The sequence below is a fragment of the Carettochelys insculpta genome, chromosome 7 (assembly GCF_033958435.1).
Source record: "Carettochelys insculpta isolate YL-2023 chromosome 7, ASM3395843v1, whole genome shotgun sequence".
Taxonomy (NCBI): domain Eukaryota; kingdom Metazoa; phylum Chordata; order Testudines; family Carettochelyidae; genus Carettochelys; species Carettochelys insculpta.
In genome coordinates, this window is record NC_134143.1 from 44794149 (window position 1) to 44819177 (window position 25029).

Genomic DNA, 25029 nt, shown 5'->3' on the forward strand with positions numbered 1-25029 from the left:
TTCGAAGGATCCCGGGTACTTTGATGTACTGGCAGGTGAGTCGTGGCTAGACGTCAGCCAGCACTTCGAAGTTTTAAACTTCAAAGTGCTGGCTCACGTCTAGCCACGACTCACCTGCCAGTACATCAAAGTACCCGGGGTCCTTCGAAGTCCCTGAGGAGTAAAGGGACTCCGAAGGAGCCCGGGCACGTCAAAGTACCAGTGGGTGAGCCGCGGCTAGATGCAAGCTGGCACTTTGAAGTTTAAAACTTCAAAGTTGCCGTGGGGGGGGGCGGGCAGGAGAATTTGCTCAATGAAGTGCTGCATATGCATTGCAGCACTCCATTAATAAACTCCCACCACTCTACCTATCATCCTCCCTTTGAAGTAGGGAGGTAGTGTAGACAAGCCTTGAATGTTATATACTTTGGTCTAGCAGCTTCCCAGGTAAGAAAGTCCTACTGACTGGATTTCCAGCTTGTCCTTTCTCTCCTTTCTAAAGATGGGCAAAATATTAGTCCTTCTGTAATCTTCCAGGATCTCATCTGTCCTCCACAAGTTTGTAAATATTATTGCCAGTGACTCAGAGATTTCTTCAGCTGATTCCTTCAATACCTTTAGATGAATAGCATCCACACCCACTGATTTGAACTCATTCAAATTGGTCAGATCTCTGATGTGTTCTTTACTTTTCCTGGTCTCCATCCCTTCCTCTTTGCCATCAACAGGAATTTTGCTGGTTATGCAGTCACACATTATTTTTTGTGAGAAGACTAAAAATAGGCACTGAGCAGCATGGCCTTCCTATCACCTTCTGTTACCAGCTAACCTTCTCCATTGAGCAACAAATCCACAGCATGATTTTTTTTTGTTTGACACATTTGAAGAATTCCTTCCTTTTTTTCTCTAACATTTCTTGCTAACTGTAACTCACTGTTTGCCTTGCCCTTCCCTGATTTTGTCCCTTCAAACTTGTGCTATTACTATGTATACTCCTCCGTGACATGCACCTCCTTCAATTTATCTGGGTTTATAGATAGTTAAAAGATCCTTTTGCAGTCACACTGCCCTCCTGTGGCTCTTCTTATTTTTCCCCTACACTGGAACATCTTTCCATTGAGCCTCTAATATTACATCTTTTAAAAGCGGCTAGTTCCCTTCAAATTCCTTCCTTCCTAATTGGTCTTTCCAGAGGATCTTTCCTACAATTTCCCTGAGCTGGTTGAAATCTGAAGTCCAGTGTTCTGGTCTTGCTGTTTTCATGCCCTGCTTTACCTAGTATGTGCTACTACTCCACTACACTTGGCAACAGCAGTGGCCAGAGCTCCAGGCCCATTTGAAACGCCATGGCAGCATTGCTCCGCTGCTCTACAAGGCCCTGAGAGAGAGAGGGGGCCAAGCACTGAGGGATGCTAAGGGCTGATTACCCCAGACCCCACTCCTTCTGCCACCGGTCCTGCTCCTTCCAGGGCCCAAAGCCAGGCTCCCCACCCACATTGCCTGGGGTTCACAGTGGCTGTCGGCCCCACTGCCCTCAAGTTCCTGCCCATCTCCACATTTGCAACTAATTCATTCCCATTGGTCCAAAACAGATCCAAAATGCTACCCTAGTTATATCCTAAACTGTCTTGTAATGGGTTAGACTCACCACTGTAGTACCTGTTGTTGCTCGTTCTGGGAGTTAGCTCTCTAACAATGCACTTTCCTATAGTGACATCTTGCTGCCATGACTACTTCTGTCATCATGACTCTAGAACCCACATTGCTCCCCAAACCACAACGTCCCTTTATGAGCATGATCCTCTGGCTGCACCCTACTCAGTCCTTTCCCCGTTTCCTCGGGACCAAAACGTCTCAGCCCAGCCACTAGGTATTCATTGGCTGGATTTCTGTCACCATCCTTCAGAGGATTTAGTTTAAACCTCCTTTTCTGAAGTGAAGTATAGGAAGTCTACTAGAGTTGCATATTCAAGAGCAAACCATTTTTTAAATATCCAAGAACTGGATATTGTGAGGTGTGAGAATATTACCACTTAGATCTGACACGGACTGGTAATCTTATTTTTAATTAAGATGGGGCTAATATTGCTTCAGAACAATTTTGTTAAGCATACTGGCTTTTTGCAGACTCAAGATCCATGGCCTTCTGCACAGAACAGATGAAATTAGTTAAGTATTAATCTGATTTAATTCTGTATTAGTGAAAGTTAAAATTACCAAAATACACAGGTTCAGAACCTACTCCAGCTAATGAATCAATGGCATGCACACATGGAACTCAGTCTGTCTTCAGACAACAGATAACCTACTAGCCTTGGGGTAACTCACAATAGCATCCTGTGGAGAAACACTGATGCTCTCTCAGAATGAGCAATATGTGTGGCCAACATCTTCCAAGCAAACACTAGCCAGCTTGAGGGTAGACATGCCCTCCAATCCATAGACCATGTCCCATGCAGCACTCCCTGAACTCTCTTCCTCTTATTACATAACAGCAAACCAAGGGCAGATTTGTGACCAACGTTCATCTGATTTTGACAGGACATTTAAAATGTACTGCAGTTACCAAAGTTATAATGCACAACCTGCTCTACATAGCTTTTGACAGATAACTTAGATCACCCTGATCTTACTTCATGAATGTAATATGGTAATTTTCAATGCAATGTGCAGAGGAGATGAAGAATCCCAATTAATATAGAAAAGGTACCATACTGACACCACACAAATCTAATGCCACAACCTCATGGATACGTAAGCACTTTTTGTAAAGAATGACTGTCTGTGTGTCAAAAATGATTTAACTTTACCTTGCCAGTTAAGCCCTTAATTCTAATAAAACAATGGCATTCATAATAATGTCCATGTCGTTGGCTGTGATGATGTTATTCAGAACTTGTTATGCACTATGCATAAGCCTCACTCATTCTCTTCAATTACAATTCCCTCTGAAATAAATGCAAATGGTTTTATTTATTGGCAGCATCCTACAGAATTTCCCATGTAAAGTGAGTTTACGAATAATGCATCAGCATCATGCTGAAATGATTCATGATTTTACTGAGTTATTCCAAGAGGCCAAAAAAGGTCATTCACATATTTAGCAACACTCTCTTGACGGTTTATTACACTGAGTATTTTTTCTATTTTTGTATATCTAGATGAATTCACTTAAACTTTGGAAACAGAATCAAAAATCTACTTTATTTCATACTTCTTATCTTCAGCTAACAAACTTTTTCCTCCCCATTTTAATATATGCCATTCCCTCATTTTAACAATCCTCTTACCTTGAGTTCCTATACTATTTTAATTTCCCTCCCCTGTACCAGCAAACATTTACCAACATTGTTTAATATTATCCCCTTGTCTCCCAGGTGTTCGCTTTAATTTTCCACCCTTCACGAGAGAAATCAATGACTGCCGTGCACCTTTAAGTGGGGGCGGGGGTAGAGCAGATAGGAAAGTATTTGGCTGGCTGACTGGCTGAATGAAGTGAACTATACTTTATAGATGGGAGGTGGGAAGTGATGGAAAACTGCTGATCACAGACTCATCCCCTGGGAATAAGGGATTTAAAGGGGCAACCCTGTTCTCTAACTCCCCCTTCTGCATGGAGGAGGCTAGGAGGAACACTCGTCTCCACTTCAGGTGGTAAAATACCAGGTCTGGTTTAGGCCTATTGTGGGTGTTACGTTAACTACCCCTTTGCTGAAGTGGGTGGGAAGGAATTTTTCCCTTGCCACCATATAGGGCTAGGTGGAGCTGATTTTTTTCACCTTCCCCCATATGGGATCAGGTGGGCTCTGCTCATTCATGGCAGGAAAGGTGGTAGGCGATATGTTGCCACTAATTTTTTAAGTGTAGGGCAGATGTTCACTGCAAATACTCCACGCGAAACATACACAGTGACAGGATAAATGGTTTGGAAAGAAATTTAAAAGAGGTATCTGGTAAATGAGTGAATGGGGCCTGATTAGTACGGCAGGGGGTCAACTCATATTATTATAACACACCTTAACCCTCCTACAAGGTGGGATGGATGGTGATATCCCAGCAATGGATTTGCTGGAGGGACCTGGATGGAAAATGAAGGGAAGTCAGTTAAAGCCCAGTGGTGAATTATGGAATAAACATGGGGTTATCTGCACTGTACACTCTTATCTGCTAGGTAGTCTCAGACATTTAATAATAAAGCTGTGGCCTGATTAAACACTTGTCAAATGTCTCCTTTCCTTCTTTCACTATAGCTGGATACCTGTTTCCCCCTTGACATATGGCCTGGTAATAGGAATACTGCATATGCTTACTCCAGGAAACACGCATTTGCATGTAATTACACTTCACAGTTTCTTTTATGTTTTTGTCATACACACAATTAAAATTAATAAGAATTTTATTTTTTGAGTTTGGGAAGCCCCTGCTTCTTGAGGTCACTGGTTAAACTCCTGAAAGTTAATTACATTAATCTGCTGAACTTCAATTTATGTTAGATACAATGCCCAGTCACACTTGAATCTCTGCACAGGTCCCCCCTGCCTCTTTTTACATATATTTAAAGTTCTGTACCATTGTGCGTCAGCATATTCTATGCACAGATTATTGTACATAATCATTATGTAGTGCTCTCTTCTCCCTCTTTATTCCATGAAGAACAGAGAGCCCTCATCACTGCTTTCCATCATTGTCTGTCTCCTACTGCAATCTCCTCTGTCATTGTTACAGTAGTCAATTTTTGCTTCTATTGTGTATTTCCATATTATTCTTTGTCTACTTCATCATCTCTTGCCCTGAGGGTTCCAGTACAACACTTGTCTTATGTGTTATGAGAATGTGTACTACAGCTTTAAATTTATGACAGGAGGCTGGACAGAGAATGGAGAACAAGAATGGGGAAAAATAATTCAGGCAGAAGCTCTGCAGTGAGGCAGAGAGAAGCAGAGGACCACAAAGGATAATATGATTTTCTTTTTTCTAATAAAAATCCTCTTCCAGTGTTAGAAGAAAGTAACACTACCTCTAACGCTGCTTCCTATGAACAGCGAAAGAGCCCAGCCAAATCTGTAAGGTCAGCATCTTATCCTCCATCTTCCTTCTCAAAATTGACCTTTGCCATAATACATACAGGCTATGGTTATACTAGCGAATGTTGCGGACAAAACTCCAGAGCAATTACACATAAAATGGGCTTTGTCAACAGTGTGTCAGCAAAACCCAATACTTTCGCTGGCAGTGTTGTGCCTCAAAGTTTCAAGGCAAAAAGCTTCTGTCAAGAGTTACTGTGGACAAAACAAGCGTGTAAACAGCCCGTGGAAGAGTTTTGTTGACAGTAAGGACCTTTATGGCACCAGCCTGCTGGAGCACCAGAATGCCATCCCCACAGCAATCTGACCTCTATGGTCAGTGCCTCCAGCTACGTTTAAATAGACAGGTGAGCCCAGAAACCCGGTGGCAGAAAGCTGGCCCATGCATGCAGCAGAGCCACATCCTGTCTGCACCACATGGTGGCAGCAACTTCTTGAGCCCTGAAAGTATGAGCCAGGCCTCCCCAGATCCCTCCCGCACAGTCCCTCGCAAGATGTGCCGTGAGGCTCCCAGAAACCAGCCTGGGGGCCAAAAAAGCAAGCTCCCTCCTGGACAGACCCCGAGCTGCAGGACCTCATGCCCTCTGAGGCGATGAGGCCCTCATCCTCAACCCCAGCGCAAAACACAGGAACACCCTGGCTACGTTCATCTGGGCAAAGTCCTAGCGGGGCACAGGCACCTGGCCCACACCATGGAACAAGTGCGGCCAAGATGAAAGAGCTTTGCCAGGACTACATGAAGGCCTGGGGTGCCAGACAATGGTTGGGGCGGAGGCAGGGACATCCACGTGTCCATACTATGAGGAGCTCCACCAGCTGCTCTGGGGAGGGGGGAGGTGACGACACCCTGACAGTCAAGCCGTATGACACAGCCAAGGCAGCCACTCCATGTCATCTAGACCTGGCAGTGGATCAGCCGCATGCCCCAGAGGAGCACCAGCTGGGAAATGAATCAGACCTGGAGTCAAACCAGAGAAGTCTGGTCATCATCACAGGCCCCAAAGTGAGGCCACACCCCAGATATCACTGGACCTCTTGGGGGGCCTCCAAGATGAGATCCAGGCATGGGGCAGATGCACATAGGGCACACCGCATCACTCATCAGACTGGCCTGGGTGGGGCCCCAACAGGTGGGAACTGCATGTGCAACCACCATCTGCAATGCTCAGCATGGGTGGGCACTGGCCATGGTGAGGGAGGGGATCCTTTAATGGCACACCTGGCTGGAGAGCCTAGAAGGGCTTCCCGGCCATGCAAACCTGCGTGCAGGGCTTCCGGGAACCTGTCCTGTCAAGAAAGTGGCAGGATGTCTGGCAACTTTCTGTCAGCAGAACGGCTCATTCTGTTGAGCTGCTGTACTGTATGGCTGCGATCTGTTCACAAGGATTTTACTGGAAAATATCTTCTGACATTGACTTCTCTCAATATATGGCTGCAGTGTAACTATAGCCACAGAAAATGACAACCTAAGAATTCCTAAGTAGATAGTGATTACAGCTTTTATCCAATTTTCCTTTACTCACACACTGGCCTGTTGGCTTATGTCATCCACCTGTTGCCTTGTCTTTTCAACTGTAAGTTCCTTGGGCCAGGGACCACCATTGCCTATGCAGAGCCTAGCACAATGAGGCCAGACCCAATTGTGGGTTTTAGGTGCTTCCACACTATAATCATTAAAGCATAAATTTAAAGCATATTTTTAACAGGCAGCAAGGACAGATATTGCTTAAAGTTACATAAGTTTCTGTTACATAGTAACTTTCAAATTCAAGGCATATTAAAAAAAACCCTTTATAGAGTCATGGATTAAATTCTGGTAGTAGAGAAAGAGTATAAGTAAACAAAAGTGCTTTCAGCCACAGTTCATACATGCTTTGGTCATTAAGAACTTGTCTTATGTACTGGGACAGGGTTAAGCCAGATGGCTACAAGAAAGTAGTAGAAAGCAAGTATATTAGCACCAGGTTAAACAAGTCCCTGTTTCCCTTAAAATACCTGGGGTCAACCAAGAATACACATTGACAAGTGGAGACAAGGGAGGCAATCAAGAAACTGCTAGAACCAGTTGACACAGCTAGGTGGAATGGGACACCTGGTGTCAATCAAGGACCAGCTAGAACCAGCTGATAGGTTGCTTCGAACATCTGGAACCAATCAAGGACTTGCTAGAACTGGTTAAAAGCCTCCCCTTCAGTCAGCTCAGTAGCATTTCAGAAGCTGTAGGAGTAGGACTTGGTTTTGGAGAAAAAACAAACTAAACAAACAAAACAACAACAAAAAACAGTAAACACACGGTCAGATAGAAGGGAACACTCCAAGAAGAGAAGTGAGGGACTTGCCCAGGGAGCAGCCTTCTGGGGCCTCAGAAGTTTGAGAAAATTAACCCCCTTTTAGAAGGGGGACAGACTGGAAATCCAGCCTGGTTGCCTACACATCTGGATAGGCCATCAGAAACTAGGATTTTTTTCAATATAGATCTGAACAGCTAAAACTATATACAGAGAAGCAATCTAACAACTCATTCAAGGGATAGCACCACTACTACTACGAGGATATTGCATGGTATCAAGAGGCATATATTAGAAGAAGACATGGCATGGGAGTTGATCCAAGGCCTGGCTGAATGAAATGACAGCTTAGGAAAATGCAAGCACCAATGGAGAAATAACTGAAGAGAATCCATACAAATTAAACATACCATCAGTAGAAGCAATTTATTAAAGTATCATACTTAATTTATAAAGTGCTTTCTGTGACGGTGATCATTGTTTACTGAGGGTACATGGTAAAGTTGAATTGAAGTGTTCATTAGTGCAGTGACATATTGTCACAAGGCAACTAACAGAGCATGAAATATAACATCAATATTTCATAAACCAAGCTAAATAACTTGCATGGCTTATGGATTTAGAGTCGTGTTGGGCCAGCGATACTTTTAATTTGCTTTTTCCTTCACAACTGGACTTAGATGCTTTTATGTGTCATACCTTGGTAGCCAAAAATTAGACCAAAAATGAAATAAGCACCAAATATTCTGAACACATTTTCTAAGTTAAAGATCCCAAACAAAGTAAACCTTTGATGACAGCTGGATGTCATAATATTTAGTTAGACATCAAATATCCCGTGTTCATTTTCTCGTTATTTACAAACCCTTGGAAACATGCCAAGTGATGCTGAATTAAACCTGCTACTGGTTTCTGCTAATTTCTAAGACAGCCTTGCCACCTTCTGAACTCTTGTAGAATGTAAATTTTTGGTTTGGCCAACCTGACAAAATATTGTGCACACCCACTTTTGAACTGAAACAGAGTTAACTACTTATGAATATAATTTGCAAAAGCATAGAAGATGTATTTTTGGTACTGCTTTAGAACATCTGTTTTTCATTATTATGGTTAGTTTTTTTAATCCTCAGCTGTCTCTTGCTGATAATATTGATTCAAATAACTGAGCCCAATCCTGCATCTATTTCTTATGCAGAACACCTCAGTGACTTCAAAGGGACTAATCACAGATGCAAGCATTACTCACCATGAAAGAGTGTGTCGGGCTTAGACATTATATACCAAGTTGTAAAATGCCTGCATAGCAATAGGAGCATTGCAGATGGAGAAAACTTATTTCTGAAACTATAATCTGTCCCTCAATTTTGAATTTTTGCACAATTTGAAGTGCTTAGTTACAGACAGAACACCCATATTTTCAAATTGTACACTTTAAGCAAATCACAGAACAGGAAAGAATTTATTCAGAAGTAATTTAAGGGTCATTCAAAAGTAATTAGGGTCACTCTTAGTTATTTGCCAGTTATTTTTTGTGAAGTGCTTTCATAGCACTTACAAAAAATACAAAAATGCTATGATAAATGAATAAATTGTGCCCAAGAGATTATTATTTATCTTTGAAGACAGATAAATAGATCATAATCTGTGAAGCTAATATTGTGAAGATGTTGCATCAAACTTTTAGAGCCCAATTCCTGAGTTCTACAATGCAAATAAGGTTTAAAAATACTTACAGATAACTATCAAAGAAGAAGCATTTCTTACCAAATGAAAAATGTTTTGTTTTGTGGGCTCGCCTTCCATAAAAACCAACCCACCCTCCAAAAACTGAGACTCAGTACCACCTGTAGGAAAAGAGATGTGTAACTCTGCTACAGGCATTCAGATCAAGAGTTGCTGGAGTATTTTACAATAATTTCCTATCTGTCTCTTCTGTCAGCACAAAATGATGATTACAGTGCAGCACCACCGAAATCACTGATTACAACATGTATTCAAAGGTCTAACCCATCATTATAATAATTATATTTTTTTCTTTATTTCTCTACCTCATTTCTACATAAAAATAGGTTTTTTTTATTGACTGTAGGCTGTATTCTTTATATTCGTTATAATAAAAATGACCCTTTTCAGATCCTAAATTCCAGATTACTTTTGGTTTAAACATAGAGCAAAGAGGGAAGAGAGATCAACTATGTTCTACACTGAGTACGACAGTGGTGAGTTTGAATACTGCTAAAGAGTCCTTTTATAAGAGCCAAGTATCGGAGGGGTAGCCGTGTTAGTCTGGATCTGTAACAGCAACGAAGGGTCCTGTGGCACCTTACAGACTAACAGAAAAGTTTTGAGCATGAGCTTTTGTGAGCACAGACTCACTTCATCAGATCTGATGAAGTGAGTCTGTGCTCACGAAAGCTCATGCTCAAAACTTTTCTGTTAGTCTGTAAGGTGCCACAGGACCCTTTGTTGCTTTTATAAGAGCGTATTTTAATCTAAGTATGAAGACAAGTAAAACAGAAATGATATGACATTCAATTCACAAGATCTTGTGTCGGAAATATGAAAAAAATTGGAAAAGCATAAACGATTCATTACATCTCTTTAGGGCAACAGAAATTCTACCCCACTTCACATATGTATGCATGTACATACATACAATCTCTTAATAACCTTAGAACGATATTCAGACCACAAATAAAGTAAATAATTTACTGCTTGTACTTTTAAAACCCAATCTTTGACTTAATGCTTAATATTCAAATTACATTTCTCATCTGGTTTCATTTTTAACTTTCTACTTTAAAGGTGGGTAGGGGAAGACAGCACTAGAAATTAAAAAGGAAAACCATCTATCTTTATGCAATAAAACACATGAATGCCTGTGACAGACATCACAGAATGCAACTATAGCTCTGAATTTTAATTACATTTTAAATATTTCAAATGTAGCTCTTTGTATGTGAATAAATTAAGCATTAATCTATTTTTAATGGACAAATATGCTCTCCCACTGGGTAAGTAGAGGGGGAAAACGTTCAAGCTCAGTAGCTGTCCCAGTGAAGCAGACATATTGGAACATTTTCTAAACCTAGCATTCTGTCTTTCTTTGGTAAGGGTGACCTACACCCATGCTGGAGACATTTGAGCAAGACCAGAGGAACAGTAGGTATGTCACAACCACTGCCTAACTCTGACTTACACACGTACGAGCTACTACAGTATGGACAAGATAACTTCCCATAGCAAAAGAGCCGGCAAGTCTATTTTGGGGTTACCACTCCATAGAATTTCTGTTGTCCAGTTTACCAGTCATTGCTTTGATTCTTGCCCTTATGAAATTTCCTGAGCTTATTTTCCCAGTTTGGATGGGGTAGATGTAGTAATGTTGGTGAGAAGAAAATCCAGGGTTTTTGTATGTGGCGTACTGAGCTTTCCATAGGTGCAACTGTTTTGATGACTATGCCTCAAAATAAACCACTGTGTATTATTCAACTCATTATAGCTGACTGTGAACTTTGGGGGAGCATGAAAACCACAGTTTGGTATTTTATTTCTTGTTAATTAACTGATTTGTCATATTGCCAATGGGCCATTCTAGTTGAACTGCATATGCATACTGAGCATAGCATGTACTTATAAGGAAAGCTCCACTGTCTCAGTGGGAAGAAATATGCATGGCAGAGTTCACTGGGAAGAAAATGGAAGGCATGATCAAGTAAAGGAATATGTTCAATAATGAAGACAAATGAAAAATTGGAGGAAGACTAGGAAAAAAAAACAAATTTTAAAATTGAATTCCTGATAAATCAAATTATCTTTGGTGACATGGACTACACAGAAGTGGAAAAAAAAAAGAATGTAGGACCTGCAAAATATGGAAAAAGTGTTAGTAGGTCAATGCCACTTTATGTACTGAAGAGAATGACACAGGACTCTGTTTAGAGTGTGGTGCCAAAGCGAGAGGCAGAAACCAGAATGAACAGGGAAGTAGAGCCAAGTTTCAGTTTAATGACATCCTAGTCAGTCTCCGATTTCAACATTTATAGAAAATGCACCAGCCAAGATGTATAAAAATGCATATAAACAAGTAAAATTTTACTGGGCTGATGATAAAGACATTGTGAACAATACCCATGCTGCTCGCAAGAGAAGGGGGAGCCTCAATTAAAGTAACGGCTTCTCCTTTCTACCAACCTCATATTACCAGCAAGGGAAATGTGGATTCCAAATCATTTTAACAACACCCTCCTTAATACAGATTCTCTGGTCAGCAGTAATGTGAAGGGAAGTTGTTTTTGCAGTATCTTAAAATTAACCACAGGGTTTTTTTGTTCCTCAATAGGCAGCTCTACTCTGAAAAGTGACTGTATAAATATGGCAGCTTCTTACTTAAGGGAAAGGCTCCCTGTGTACCTGCAGAGCCATAATGGCCGTCTGTAGAACCAAAATTTCATTCTATTTAGTCCTGTTATCTCTGCAGAGCTAACACAGCAGAAAGAGATTCTATAATTCTGGTTAAATTGCAGTTGGCTGCACCTGTGCAAAAAGCAGTGAATGTAGTAAAGTTACACGTAAGGACCTAATCTGGCCTGCAGAACCTTTATTGGTGGAATTGATGTATAAAAGCCTCGCCCAAAGAAACACACTCGAACACTGGCTTCCTGAGTGGACTTTGATTGGTCACTTCATGTTTCAGTATGTTTTCTGTCTGTAAAATGGGGGCACCTACAGGTATGTTGTAAAAATGAAACTAATTCTGTATTCCAAAGAGAGTAAACACTGTATGGGTATGAAAAGTTACTAAGAGATGAAATAACAGCATGAGCTGTAGACCCTATGTTCAGTATGCAGGGCTGGGAGTAAATTGAGCGTAGATGCTAGAGAAGATTTTGAGAGACAATCAATATTGCATTCTGCATTACCATTTTCAAATTTGAATTGCACTCTGCGAGAAGAGCTATCCCATCCTATTTCATTGAAGGAAATGTGTACTGTGCAGTACTTTTGATCTCAGCAGTGTGACTGACAAGCCATGGAAAAGTCAGTCCCGCAGGGGTGGGAACAACATGTCTCTCTCTGGCCCCTCTAAGTCTGTGCCCTGTTTACATACTAGGACTCTCTGCATATGCATCCTAGGTGAACAATTTTCCATATTGTGCATGAGCAGTTATGCAACTCTACGGCTGTATGTACACTAGCCCCCTGCGATGAATATCCAGCAACTTATTATGCCAATTCTCCCTGCGGCAACTTTGACGTTGATGACTTCGAAGCACCAGCCTGCCGTGTAGCGGTGGGCACTTCGAAGTACCCATGCAACTTCAAAATGCCCTTACTCCCAAAAAATTGCCTTCTATTTTGGGAACAAATTTTGGGAGTAAGGGCACCTTGAAGTTCCACAGGTACTTCAAAGTGCCCACAGCTACACAACATGCCGGCACTTTGAAGTTATCAACTTTGAAGTTGCTGTGGTAAGAATTAACTAAATGAGTTGCTGCGTATTCATCGCAGCTCCTCATTATTCTTCCCCACTCACGCTGATTACCATGTCCTCTTTGAAAAAGGGGACTAGTGTAGACACAGCATATATGTAGTATTGGGAAGTAAGGCATTGAAAGCTGCCTAGAAACAGTGGCCACACATACACTAGCAAGTTCTTTTGGAAGATTGGGCCTTTTGGACATGTTCTTTCAAAAGAACATCTTCCAGAAGATCATCTTTTGAAAAATTACTGTAGTGTAGATGTGGCCAATATTCCCAGTTACTTATTAAAACTTATTTAACGGCTCACAGGCAGACTTGAACCGGGGACCTCTGTGCAGGCACTTCTGTGGTTTGAGCTAAAAGCCAGCACCCTCTCATCTTAGGCTACAGAGGACACTCATGCCTTTTCCGTGACATGGTCTAAGTGCCACTACCTGGGACAGTGAATGACACAGAGGTGCATAGGTTACACTTGCACTTTCTGTACTGACATTTTCCAGGTTTGATTGCCTCACAAAAAGTAAATTTTTTAAGCTGGAGCAGAACTATTCGAAGTGGTGCATAAATCAACAATGAACTGCAGGAGAAGGTCTTCATCATCATGATTTAAATGAGGGGAGGGCAACCCCCAGCCCACAGTCCAGATGTGGACTGCAGCTTTTCTGGATGTGGATCTCACATCTCAGGGCTCCCCTCCATGGCATCCAGATCATGACCGAGTGGAAGGTTTGGAGCCCTGAGCCTCATGGCCAGGGGCATGCTCTGCCAGGGCAGGGGCGGGCAGGAAGTAGCTCTGGGCGCCACTGCTGGTCACTGCTGTTCTCTTGGCTGGACAGAACAGCAGCAGCCTGGGCAGTCTGCCGGAGGCTTCCTACCATTGGTCTGATTGGCCAGTAGAAATTCCAGCAAATCAGAACAGTGGAACGTGGTGCCCAAGAGCAGGGAGTGCAGAGCCATGTGTATTTGGGAGTGCTGGAAAGGTAAGTATTCCCAGTACCCAGACCCTACAGCCCCAGATAGCTCCTGCGTCCCCTCCCATCTAGACCCCCCCAATCCCAGCCCCTCCCCTGCCCTGCCCCCTCTCTTCCAGACTCCACACCCCAAATGCTCCTGCACCCCTTCTCTCACCTAGACCCACATCCCAAGCCTGGTCCTGCACCCCCTCCTGCCCAGACCCCTCAATCCTCCCCTATATACCCTCCTGCCCAGATCACCCACCTCCAGCCCCCTCCTGCCCCCTTCCTCCCACCCAGAACTCCCAATTCCCAGCCTCTCCTGCACTCTCCCTCCTGCCCAGACCACATAGCCTGGGCCCCATATCGTCAGGAACCAAATCAGTGAGGTGTTCTGTGGACCCTACCTGATTTGTCTACAGGCCAGAGGCCCCAACCTGAAAACAGTTTGCTACTCCTGATAAAAATCAATTTATAGTCTCTCCAGCGCATCATCAGTTATCTACAACCCACCCTGGACAATGATTCTTCACTCTCACAGACCTTGGGAGGCAGGCCTGTCCTCACCTATAGACAGTCCACCAACCTTAAACAAATTCTCATCAGCAACTATAGACCACACCACAGCAACTCTAAACCTGGAACCAATCTCTGCAACCAACCTCGCTGCCAACTCTGCTCACATATCTACACCTGCGACATCATCACGGGACTTAACCACATCACCCATACCATCAGGAGCACTTTCACCTGAACATCTACTAATGTGATATGTGCCATGTACATCATGCATCTGATGAAGCGTGTCTTTGCCCACAAAAGCGTATGCTCCAGAATAACTTCGTCTATAAGGTGCCACAGGACGTCTTGTTTTTGAAGATACAGACTAACGCAGCTACCCCTCTGATACGTAGCAGGGTTTGGAGTACTTCCTTGCCCCACACATTCTCCTGCTTTCAGTTCTCTGACAGTCTCTCCTCTAGCCCTGAACTTCTGTTTGTGTAATGGAGTTGGAAAGGTAGCTGAAATTGTTCCCCAACTGTACCAGCATGAGGCAGTGCCCCTGCCTGTGACAGACTCCTTCACCCACTGCTGAGTGTGGCAAGAGCGAAAAATCCACTTTCCCAGATAACATAATTGTCATGGTTAATTTAGGGTGGCGTAAGAAACAGTTGAAACAGCTAACATGAAGTCTAACATGAATAAAGTTCTCAGAGTGTACTGCATGCTTTACTGAGTTTCAGAAAAATCAGTTGTAAAATAGCTGAAGCTGTCTGAAAAGTCTATATGAACAAACAATATGAAATGGTCGATTGTAATCATTTTAATCCCAAGTGAAATGTGAAACAAAAGGCCCCAATCTGTAAGAAGATCCAACAGGAACAGGGTCTCTGAAGGAGGAACAGAGCAAAGCTGGTTTTATGCCACTCTTGTGATTCCCTCCTCCCTCGAGTCCTCTGCTTCGCATTGCTAAGGCAGTCTTCTGCCACACATTAAAGAAGCTGGGGATTAGCAACATGCAGGGATGCTCTGGAGCTCATGGCAACTCATCTCTATACCATCTGAGGATTCCCCAGGGGCAGACAAAACCTCCATTGGTCCAAACAGGTTTAGGATACAGTTAAACTGGAAGACTAGAGAAAATTTCCCATGACTCTTTATAAAACCTTTCTTTGAGCCTTTATGTAGGCATTGGCTGAGAATTAATCAGGATGACTCGCAATTTAATTTTTGGGGAAAACAAGGGGAGACTCTTAGCAGCTTACAGTTAATAGCTAATCAAGCAGTGCAGAGAGTAGGACATAAAACTGCACAATTTGGCACCTATACCAGGGGTACTGGTGGTTGTCTGGGATGAGTGGGTAAGTGCGTGCTGCCCAGTGTCTGAAGGATGCCAAGGTTGCTGTGAATCCTCTAGTGGGAACTGGATGCAGCTAGAGTGTTTGGGACAGAAGCTGCAGTTCATCCTGGCTTCTGCTGTGGACAGACATTTGGGTCTCTCACCAGGCTGTGATCTGGCTAGGCACCATTTGCAAAAGTAGCAAGGTCTGATTGGGAAATCTGGAGGCAACACTAACTGCCACTATCTTATGCCACTACAATCCCATTGCTCACTACCACTCTCTTTTCTTGATGCCGCTGCCACCTGCTCCTTTCATGCCAAGATCCAACACGGGAATCAGTAAGAAAGGAAACACAGAGGCAACTAGTCCACTTGCACACAGCCCAGATGGATGCACGAGGATCCAGCTGAGCTCCTGGAATGCCCTACAGAACTTCCACATGCATTAATAAGGTATGAGATGTGTAACGCTTGACAGTCCTGTCACAGTAAGAATTTGCCCCTTTCTCATGCTGAGAAATTTCTCCTGTCCCCACTGCTGTGCAGTGTCTTGAGCACAAACAGTTACCATGTCAGCTACTGCTGTTCCATGGAGCCGTGTCATGATATTTTTACAGACTCATTTCAAAATTCTTCAGTGTAAGGTGCTCTATAAGTGTAACGTGCAGAATATTGTGTAACCAGGACACAGAATATCAGGATGGCTGCTTTATTGCAATATCTCTCAATCAGTTAATTTAGACTATTGATAATGATCAGTAGTAACTGCTGCTTACCAGGCTAAAGAGAATACATTTAGCTCTGGATTCTGAAGTATTTTAAACCAGTGTAACATGTGTGAAGTTCTGAACTATAGTCTCAAATGCAGAGGTAGCCAAATTAAGATTAAAGGAAACTTTCCTGGATAGTCAGCACGCCTCACTCTCTGTGTTCTCCCTGTCCTGGTTAAAGGTACTTGGGTTCTGGAGGTATCAAGCCAAGGCACTCATGCTTGAAACCTCTGGAGACTGAAGGTCTTTCTTTTGTGCCAATTTCTCTTCTCCTTCGCCAATGTTTGCACTATATCAGATTTATTGCAGAGTAGAAAGACTGACCCGAATGACTAACTTTTCAGAAGAATGTCCTGCCTTGATTGTAGGGGAGGGGAGTAGAAGACCCTTTCAGTGCTACGATTGTATGATTCTAAGAATGAAGTTATTGGTGTGCTAACCCTGGAGAAATCTAGCATTAGAAGGACCATGCAGCAGGGGTTGGTACAGAAAAAGAGAATGTTAACTGCCATTATTATATAAGAAAGTTATTAACTTCCCAAACTGGGACAAAATCATCACTACTTTCAAGCTACTTTTACTGTTGTATGTGATATAAGGCAAGCCTAATCTTCCAGAAGGACACCTAAATCTACTTATGGGCACCTAAAACCATTATTTAATTGCACAAGTGAAAATTAATTTATGGCACCTGTTAAAAACTTTAAAACCACCACTTCCAGCAGTTTGTCAAGTTGCTGATTTTACAAGACACCAAAAATGCCCTCAATTCTTAATAAGTTCAGGACTGAAGTTCAGTGCTAAAAGGATTTATTCTAATTAAACATTACCTTCATAAATCACTCTGATTTTATCATTTGAAAAGTGCGTGCTCTCCAAGGATCTTCTAATTATGAAGCCAGGTTGTTTAAGAGACAAAGTTGAAATAACATGCACGCATGTCAAATAAAAGATCATAAATAACTCAACGTATCTAGCACGAGAATCACTCATCAATACAGTTAGGAAAAAGGGTTACTGCCATATTAGAAATACATCATTGGAGGAAAAGAAGTAATTTTTAAATAGGTGAATATTTCATGATAGAATAATACTTAAAAGGAAATTCTCTTTTTTTATATATATAAATATTCCAGAGCTAAAATTGACTCAGCTGTCTTTTATTTTCTGAACCGCGGTATTATCTGTACAACTGCAGTATATCCCTTTTTATTCAGTGAAGTTAGGAAGCCGTGTAGTGACCTGACAGAAATATGCCTTAGTATGTTGCTGACACTAAAGGAGAGAAACAAAGATTGGAAAATGTCACAGTGGATAAGGAATGATGAAAAGACTTGGTGTCCTTCTGACGTAAAACAAAACAAGTCTTAACATGATTAAGAATTCTGGGCAACTCGAAGTGGAAAAAGTATGTAAACAATTTTTTTTCTTACAGTCAATTTTAGTGTTTATAAGCAGAGTGCATCGGAGCACAAAGTCCTTACTTCTCTCTACCTGACTCTGCTCCTCTTGGGGATGAATACTTCTGATAGTGAAGTGAAGGCAACTGCAAAAGACAGGCTGGGGAACTATTTCACAAATCATTCCCTAACAAATGTGTGTTTTTCCTAAGGAAATGACACAAAGATTTCATTGAAATGTCATATGAAACTTTAACAAATTGGATTCTAAAGTACACAACAAAGAGTAAGACATATTTTGGTAAGTGCTTAATAGGCATCCCAACTCCTCCAAAAACAACAACAGAAAGCGTTTCAGACAACACTTCATAACTACTTCCTAATTTCAACCCATGAGTTAACATTTAAAATTAAGGTAGTTTGCAAACTGTACAGACTGGAAAATCATTCAAATGTTGGCACTTAGACGAGGTATATTCTCTCATTCTTTTCAGCCTGGGCTTCATTAAGAGAATTTTTGTAGTCTTTAGTATTAATCCATTTCAAAGTGTATTCTAGTCTAATTCTCACAATTACTTAACCCTACAGACTTTACACAGGCCACATGCCCATTTCCGCTATAAAGTCTGCAGGTTAGGGCTATAAATCTCCAGGAACAATACATGTGAAGCACTTCATTCCATTGGAAAAGCAAGTGTGGTTTACTGTCAATTACAAGCTATATGTAAATTACAAACCAATCAACAAGTACATTCACAACACCAATTTAACATAATCAGTCTTACTATGATTCAAATCCAGCACAAACTGCTTAGTAAATTATCAGTCTCTTTTGTACAGTTTATATATGCTGCCACCAACACTACTTACCACAGTTCTTGCCATTCACAGACACAAAAGCATATACTCTAGGTTTATGGTGTCTACACACATTTTTATTTAACGTTTCTACCCACACAGCTTAATATCCTGAGTGGGGCTGGTTAAAACACATTGGCTGTGTCTACACTTGCAATGCTCTTTTGAAAGAAGCATGCAAATGAGGGAAATAAAAATGCAAATTAGGTGCAAATTTGCATATCTGACACCTCATTTGCATATTCTTATTTCAAAGTAGCTTCTTTCGAAAGAAGAAAAGCAGTGTAGACACTGCTGTTTCAAAAGTAAACCCCATCTTTGAAAGAATCCTTTTTCCCATAAAAAATCCATTACTCATACAGTTCTACTCCACCCAAACTATCAAAAAGTAGTAGATGATATATTAGATTGGTACAGAGCTAGTCTACAGAAACTAAGCCACTCTGCATTAGACAGGGAATGGTGGTCGGACATAGTGAGGGGGTCTCACCAACAGGTGCTAAGCCAATGGTTGTTGATAATGATAAAAAATGAACAGTCCACGTGCAGTATCATTTTTAATGCTGCCAAGATATTGGTATAAGTTAAAACATGTTAAATATATATTTATTTATCATCTTTAGATCTAATAGAAAAGAGATATAATTTCCTAGTACTTTGTTCTTGCAATTCTCAGGACCTCATATCATAGCCATAAACCATCTAGCTGTCAGGAATCATGAACCCAGAAGTACAAGGTTGTCAGCTAAGAGACTTATCGGATGCACCACCGCACTGCAGGGTCAGATGAGGGAACTACAGCCAGTGCCCCACTACCTGAAGCTACATCCACTGACTCAGCACTGTCAGGAAATTAGCAGCAGAGGGGGTGCAAGGACATCATTGTCTTTAATGCTTCCTGTTCTTGTTCCATCCCCTTCCTGAGTTGCTATGCTTGCTGCTGGCCAGACCATGGAGACTAAGTTCCTTTCTACAGACCTGGTTTCTGCCTTTGCTCTTTGTTACAACACCTTGGTCTTATTTCCTACCTCTTTGCGTGGTTCCCATTCCTTGCTCCTATTATTGTACTTTGTTCCTAGTTTCTGCTTCTTCATATTAACGCTGGTTACTGACTCTGGTTTGACCCTTAGCATGGCGTCTTACCCACAACTCTGGCTTAGTCCATGGCACAGTTTCCAACTCTAGCTCTGTCCCTTGACATGGCTTTTGACACTGATTCAGGTTTGACCTTGACTAGGTGTCAGACTCTGACTTTGATGCCTAACAATGAAAGGAGCAAAGGGTCAATTGACCCGAGCTCCCTGTTGCAGCTGCTATTGTAGCAGCAGTGGTGGCTGGAGCCCTGAGCCCTTTAAATTGTTGCTGGAACCCTGCATGGTACATTCTGGGCAGTACTAAAAGCTGAGCAGGGTGTGAGAGTAGGAGCGGCACAATCTGGGCAGCACTGAGGGTTGACCACCTCCAACCCCACTCCTTCCGCCTGGAGCCCCCCTACCTTGCACATGGGCCCGCAATTCTGCCAGTCCCCCTGCTTTGATGTGACTTCCAACAGCAACCCCTGACTCCACACAACATTACCAGAGGATAACTGAATAGGAACAACTGGAAAAGCCTCCTGGCAGTGAAGTCTATGTTGAGCACTGTAAGGTCCTCCCTCTCCATAGCTGTAATGAATTCTCCCTTGAAAATATCCTGTTACCTCAACTAATAGGGGTCCAGAATGAAAAATCTAAACAGTGCTTTTCATGAAGAAGTGTAGAATATTGTCCCCATGTCATACGGCCACCCCAGACTATAAAAGAATGTCACTTACGCCCTTTGTTACACATTTATTCTCACGAATATTACATATTTGGATGTATCTCAACAACAGTTCACTTGTTTCATGAAGTATAGATATGGAAAGAATATGAATCACCATAGGGAAACATTAAATTACTGCAAGTCTGCAAAAGCCTTGACAAGAAAATAATTAAAACATTAATTTTCTCCACACCTGGTAAACAGAAATATGCTTAACCAGATAGATTGAACATTTAAGTTAGTACCTCCACATACATGAAGGGATCAGCAAAAGTAATGTTGCATAATATCAAGTCACTTTCTCCTCAACTAGGAAATTGTGAAACATAAAATGAGGAGATTCATGAAATACAGATCTCTCCAAGTAAAGTGGAATGAGTCTCACTGTTCACTCAGACGAAAGAGACACAAATTAATGCTAATTAATTACTCATTAATGAAGAAGACCCTAACAGAAGCTCGAATCTAAAAAATTAGAAAATATATTTTTATTAAGTACGTGAATCCGACACAGAATTCTACTCTACTCTAACAAGACAAAATGATTAAACCTAAATGAAAAGCAAATTTAATGAACTCGTATCAAAGGACATCCAGGCTAAAATCTACTTTGATGCCAGCTTGCCCAATTTCTATAAGCAGCTGTGGCCACTGCTATCATTTAGCTTAATTACTCATAAGAGTGCCATAAAAAGTTACTGGAAATGTTTTTTTGTTATTGTTGGGGGGTCTAGGTCTAATAAGATGCCTATGAAGAAATTAGCCTTAGCTCCCCTTTGATTTTATGTTTTTTAGTATAAGGGTAAATCAACACTGCGCCAGGGAGCATGTTTCCTCTTGCATGTAGACAGACAAATGCTAGCTCTACTTGAGCCAGCATGCTAAAAACAATAGGATATATGGAAGTAGCACCAGTGGCTCACATTATCTACCCCAGTGTGTATTCAGGTGGCCTGTAGTTCTCAGCTGCAGTCTGGATGTACACAGAATACAGCTTGTACAGTGACCTTTGGATTATGTTTTTAAAATACATGCAGCATCTACAGCATTACAGTAATCCACTGGAATTTAAGAAAGCCCTTGTAAAGACCATATTAGTATGTAATGGGATGTGAAATGATATTTCTCTAGGTATCAGGATTTTCTGTTAAGACCATCACTGGTATCTGAGTGCTTCTGATTTACTATTTCCTCTGAATAATAACAGAGATTTCCTCTCTGATTTGTTCACCTTGATCATTTTTTTCTGACTTGTCCCCCTTGCTTACTGTTTTTCATTCTCTGTGCCTTAAATATTGAGTCTGTTCTGGTATGGCTATGGTCTGAAGAAGTGGGTCTGTCCCATGAAAGCTCACCTAATAAATTATTTTGCTAGTCTTTAAAGTGCTGCTTGACTTCTTTTTCCTCTGTTTGGGATGTTTGCTTTGAGTCATCTGTTTCAGTCTCCCCCTTGGCATAAGATGCTCAACTTGATCTATCATTTATTTATTCATTCATATTATTCTGTTTTACTTCCTCCTTCCCCTCTTGCTTTGGTTATGGTGGGAAAGCTTTTTCAAAGAGCTATTTCCTTTACACATCATCAAATAACGAATTTCGTCTAACTTGAACTCACCTCAATGTACAAAAAGAAAAAAAAATCTATTCCTCTCCAGTGCCCAGTTGTAAAGTATACTGTGCAGGTTCATAAACGTAAGAGAGGTGTCCTAAAAAAATATTCTGTTAATCCCTGCAGCAATACACTTTTCATGTAGAACAAGCATGATGGATTGATGTTTATTTCATACTATAATTAAATATTACTTTATATATGGGACAAGACAGTTCAGTTTCTGTGATTTACATATTCTGTTTCATGCAAGACAAGGCATATCTATTTTTTCCAGGCTCTATTCTGTTTCAATATTTGTGCTGGCTTTTTGTGTTCTGCACCGTGTTTTTCTTGCACCCATGAGAAGGCTAGACTCATTGGCACATGCTGTTTGGCATTCATTCATCAGTTTACACCTTTTCCTAGCAAATACTCTTCAATTCATAATGTTAAATTAGTATGTTACTCACCACATATCAGCTGGTTTTCCTTCAGGTTATGAAATGCCAGTCCTCGTAAAGAACTGGGATAAGCACAAACTGTTTCTTCTGCTATTCTAACTGAGGCATTTCTAGCCCACTGCAAAACCCAGTTTAGATTACAGTCACAGATGAGTGAATCAGTGTTGAAATGTCTAGGAAGACAAAAAAAAAATTACCCTGAATGAACAAAATGCACTTTTGCAAAATGCACTCAAGTATACAGTCCAAAATTAGATTCACAGATAACTAGATTCCCACATCTAAACAAAGACAGGCATTGCATTACAAATAATATACATTCCCCCAACCCATATGTATTCCAAGATACTATGCCCACTTCTATTCTTAGGTGCAATGTAACACCCTTACTTCCATGAGAATTAGGATTACCATATTTCATAGGCATGTAATTACAGTAACACTATTGCCACTACAGTTAATGTTGTATCGGTATTTGCAGTCAAAGTTGAAACCTGGACAAGCATGCTGAACGAAATTACCTGAAACTATTACTTTGTATATTAAAATTTCCTCTTTGTGTGTGTCTACATCGCAATAAAAGACCCTTGGCATTACCACAACCAGCCTGTGGCAGCAGATTCAGACTTACTAGGTTAGGGATACAAGACTAAAAGTTTCATTGTAGATATCTGGGTAGACTGAAGCCTGAGCTCTGAGTCTTGCTGGGAGTAGCTCTCAGAGATCTCATCCTGAGTCTGTGTGCACACTGAAATGTTTAACCCTGCAGCCCAACCCCTGTAGGCCCAAGTCAGTTAAGCTGGGCTCTGAAACAGTGCTATGGGTCTTTTTCATTTTGTTTTGTTTTTCCGTATTGATGTACTCTAACCACACAAATATTTATGTATTTTTAAAAAAACTCTCATCTGTATATGTAATGCATTCTGTAATAAATTAGTAGGAATTCTCAGTGAAAATTAGTACTAGCTTATTTTTCCTCTTTTTTTTCCCCATTATCATAAAAGCAAGGAAAATCATTAAAAAAGGAAGTTCACTTTAAGTCATTAGAAATCAACAAAATCAAGCCCATTCTAATTAACACCACAGTTCTGCCATGCTTGTTCTGAAGAGTTCTTAAATTAGGTCTAAGGGGGAAAAAGGTAACTGTGGTCCACAGTCCACTGGTGTTCCATGAGCTCCATTCAGGTTCCAGCACTGGAAGTTTTTCCGTCTGAAAATGAACTGGTTCTTGACAAAAGACAAAAAAAAAACAAAACACCATACATCATAGACCATCTTGTTGTTCTGAAGCAACAGTTTGAAGATGACTTTTCAGCAGAAGCTGAATCAACAACTGTATACAAAATCCTTTCAGAATTGAAATCAGTGAGCTGCCCTCTGGTTTGATCAAAAAAGCTCAAGGGCACCTGATGGAGCTTTCTTGCAATAAAACATTTCAGTCACAATTTAAAAGATATTCCCTGAGTTTTCAATTCCAAGAACTGGGGAGTATCCAGAACTGCAGGTAAAGCAGAGCATTTTCTGATGCCGTTTACTACTGCATATCTATAGGACTTTTACCACATACTGCCTTCAAGTCCAAATAAAGAAGCATGGTGAATGCTGAATCAGACCTAAGGCTAAAGCTGAGAAACATTACACCTGACTGCCCTGAACCGGCTTGCAAAGACAGGCATATCCATCATATTAGACAAGTATGACTGCTGATATTATGAGTTGTGTCTTTATTTGTACAACAAAAATAATTAGTTCTTTATATAGCACTTTTATAAAAAAGCATTTTACAAGTTAGGTAATGGTACAAACAACATTCTGAAAGATCATTAAGTGTCCCACCAAGACCTTCAACAATTTTCAAGTGGTTCATGAAAAAGAGTTGTGAACCACTTGTTTATGGTATCAACAGGAGTTAATATGTACTTTCAGCCTTGATTATTAAACCACGATTCTTTTGACATGTAAAAAACTCGATAACACCACAGATATCTTACCTACAATTCTATACCCATATATAGCCATAACAAATTTGTATGGCATCCAAAATCAAATTTTATAACAATGAAGCCATACTTACAAGGCTTTCAGAGCTAATAGTTCAGAAAAAAGCCCATTCATGAGACTTGAAAAAATATTCCCAGATAAATTCCTATGAAAGAAACAATACATAGTTACTATAACAAATAAAATATGCAAAACAGTTAAATTAAATGGCAGAATTTCTTCTGTTAATTCAAAAAAGAAAAAAAAGTTAAAACCTTGCTGCTTTCTTCCACAGAAAGAAGAAATAAGATACATTTTCTTAAGATTTCACATTCCTTTTTTGATGAAAGACAATACATACACATGTATAAAGCAAAGCACACCCCTATTTTCAACTTCCTTTCACAGCAGATACATTTCTATTTTGCAGTATCTTCGAATAAACAGATATGCATAGGTGTTATTGCTCCAGTGATATTTTAAGAGTTTAAAAATGAAGTCATGGCATAGCGATATCAACAGTTAGACCTATGTC

The 25029-nt window shown here is 40.9% G+C and overlaps 1 protein-coding gene across 2 annotated transcripts in view; it reads right to left on the minus strand.

Annotated features, from left to right (window-relative positions):
* The window catches only part of ADGRA1 (adhesion G protein-coupled receptor A1), a 513902-nt gene that overhangs the window by 267376 nt on the left and 221497 nt on the right, over window positions 1-25029 (minus strand). For both annotated transcript variants that reach the window (XM_075000431.1, XM_075000430.1), the window contains 2 exons: window positions 24589-24660; window positions 22524-22687 (listed from right to left, as the gene is read on the minus strand). In XM_075000431.1, coding sequence (XP_074856532.1) covers window positions 22524-22687; window positions 24589-24660 — 236 coding nt within the window. The remainder of the gene's footprint in view (window positions 1-22523; window positions 22688-24588; window positions 24661-25029) is intronic.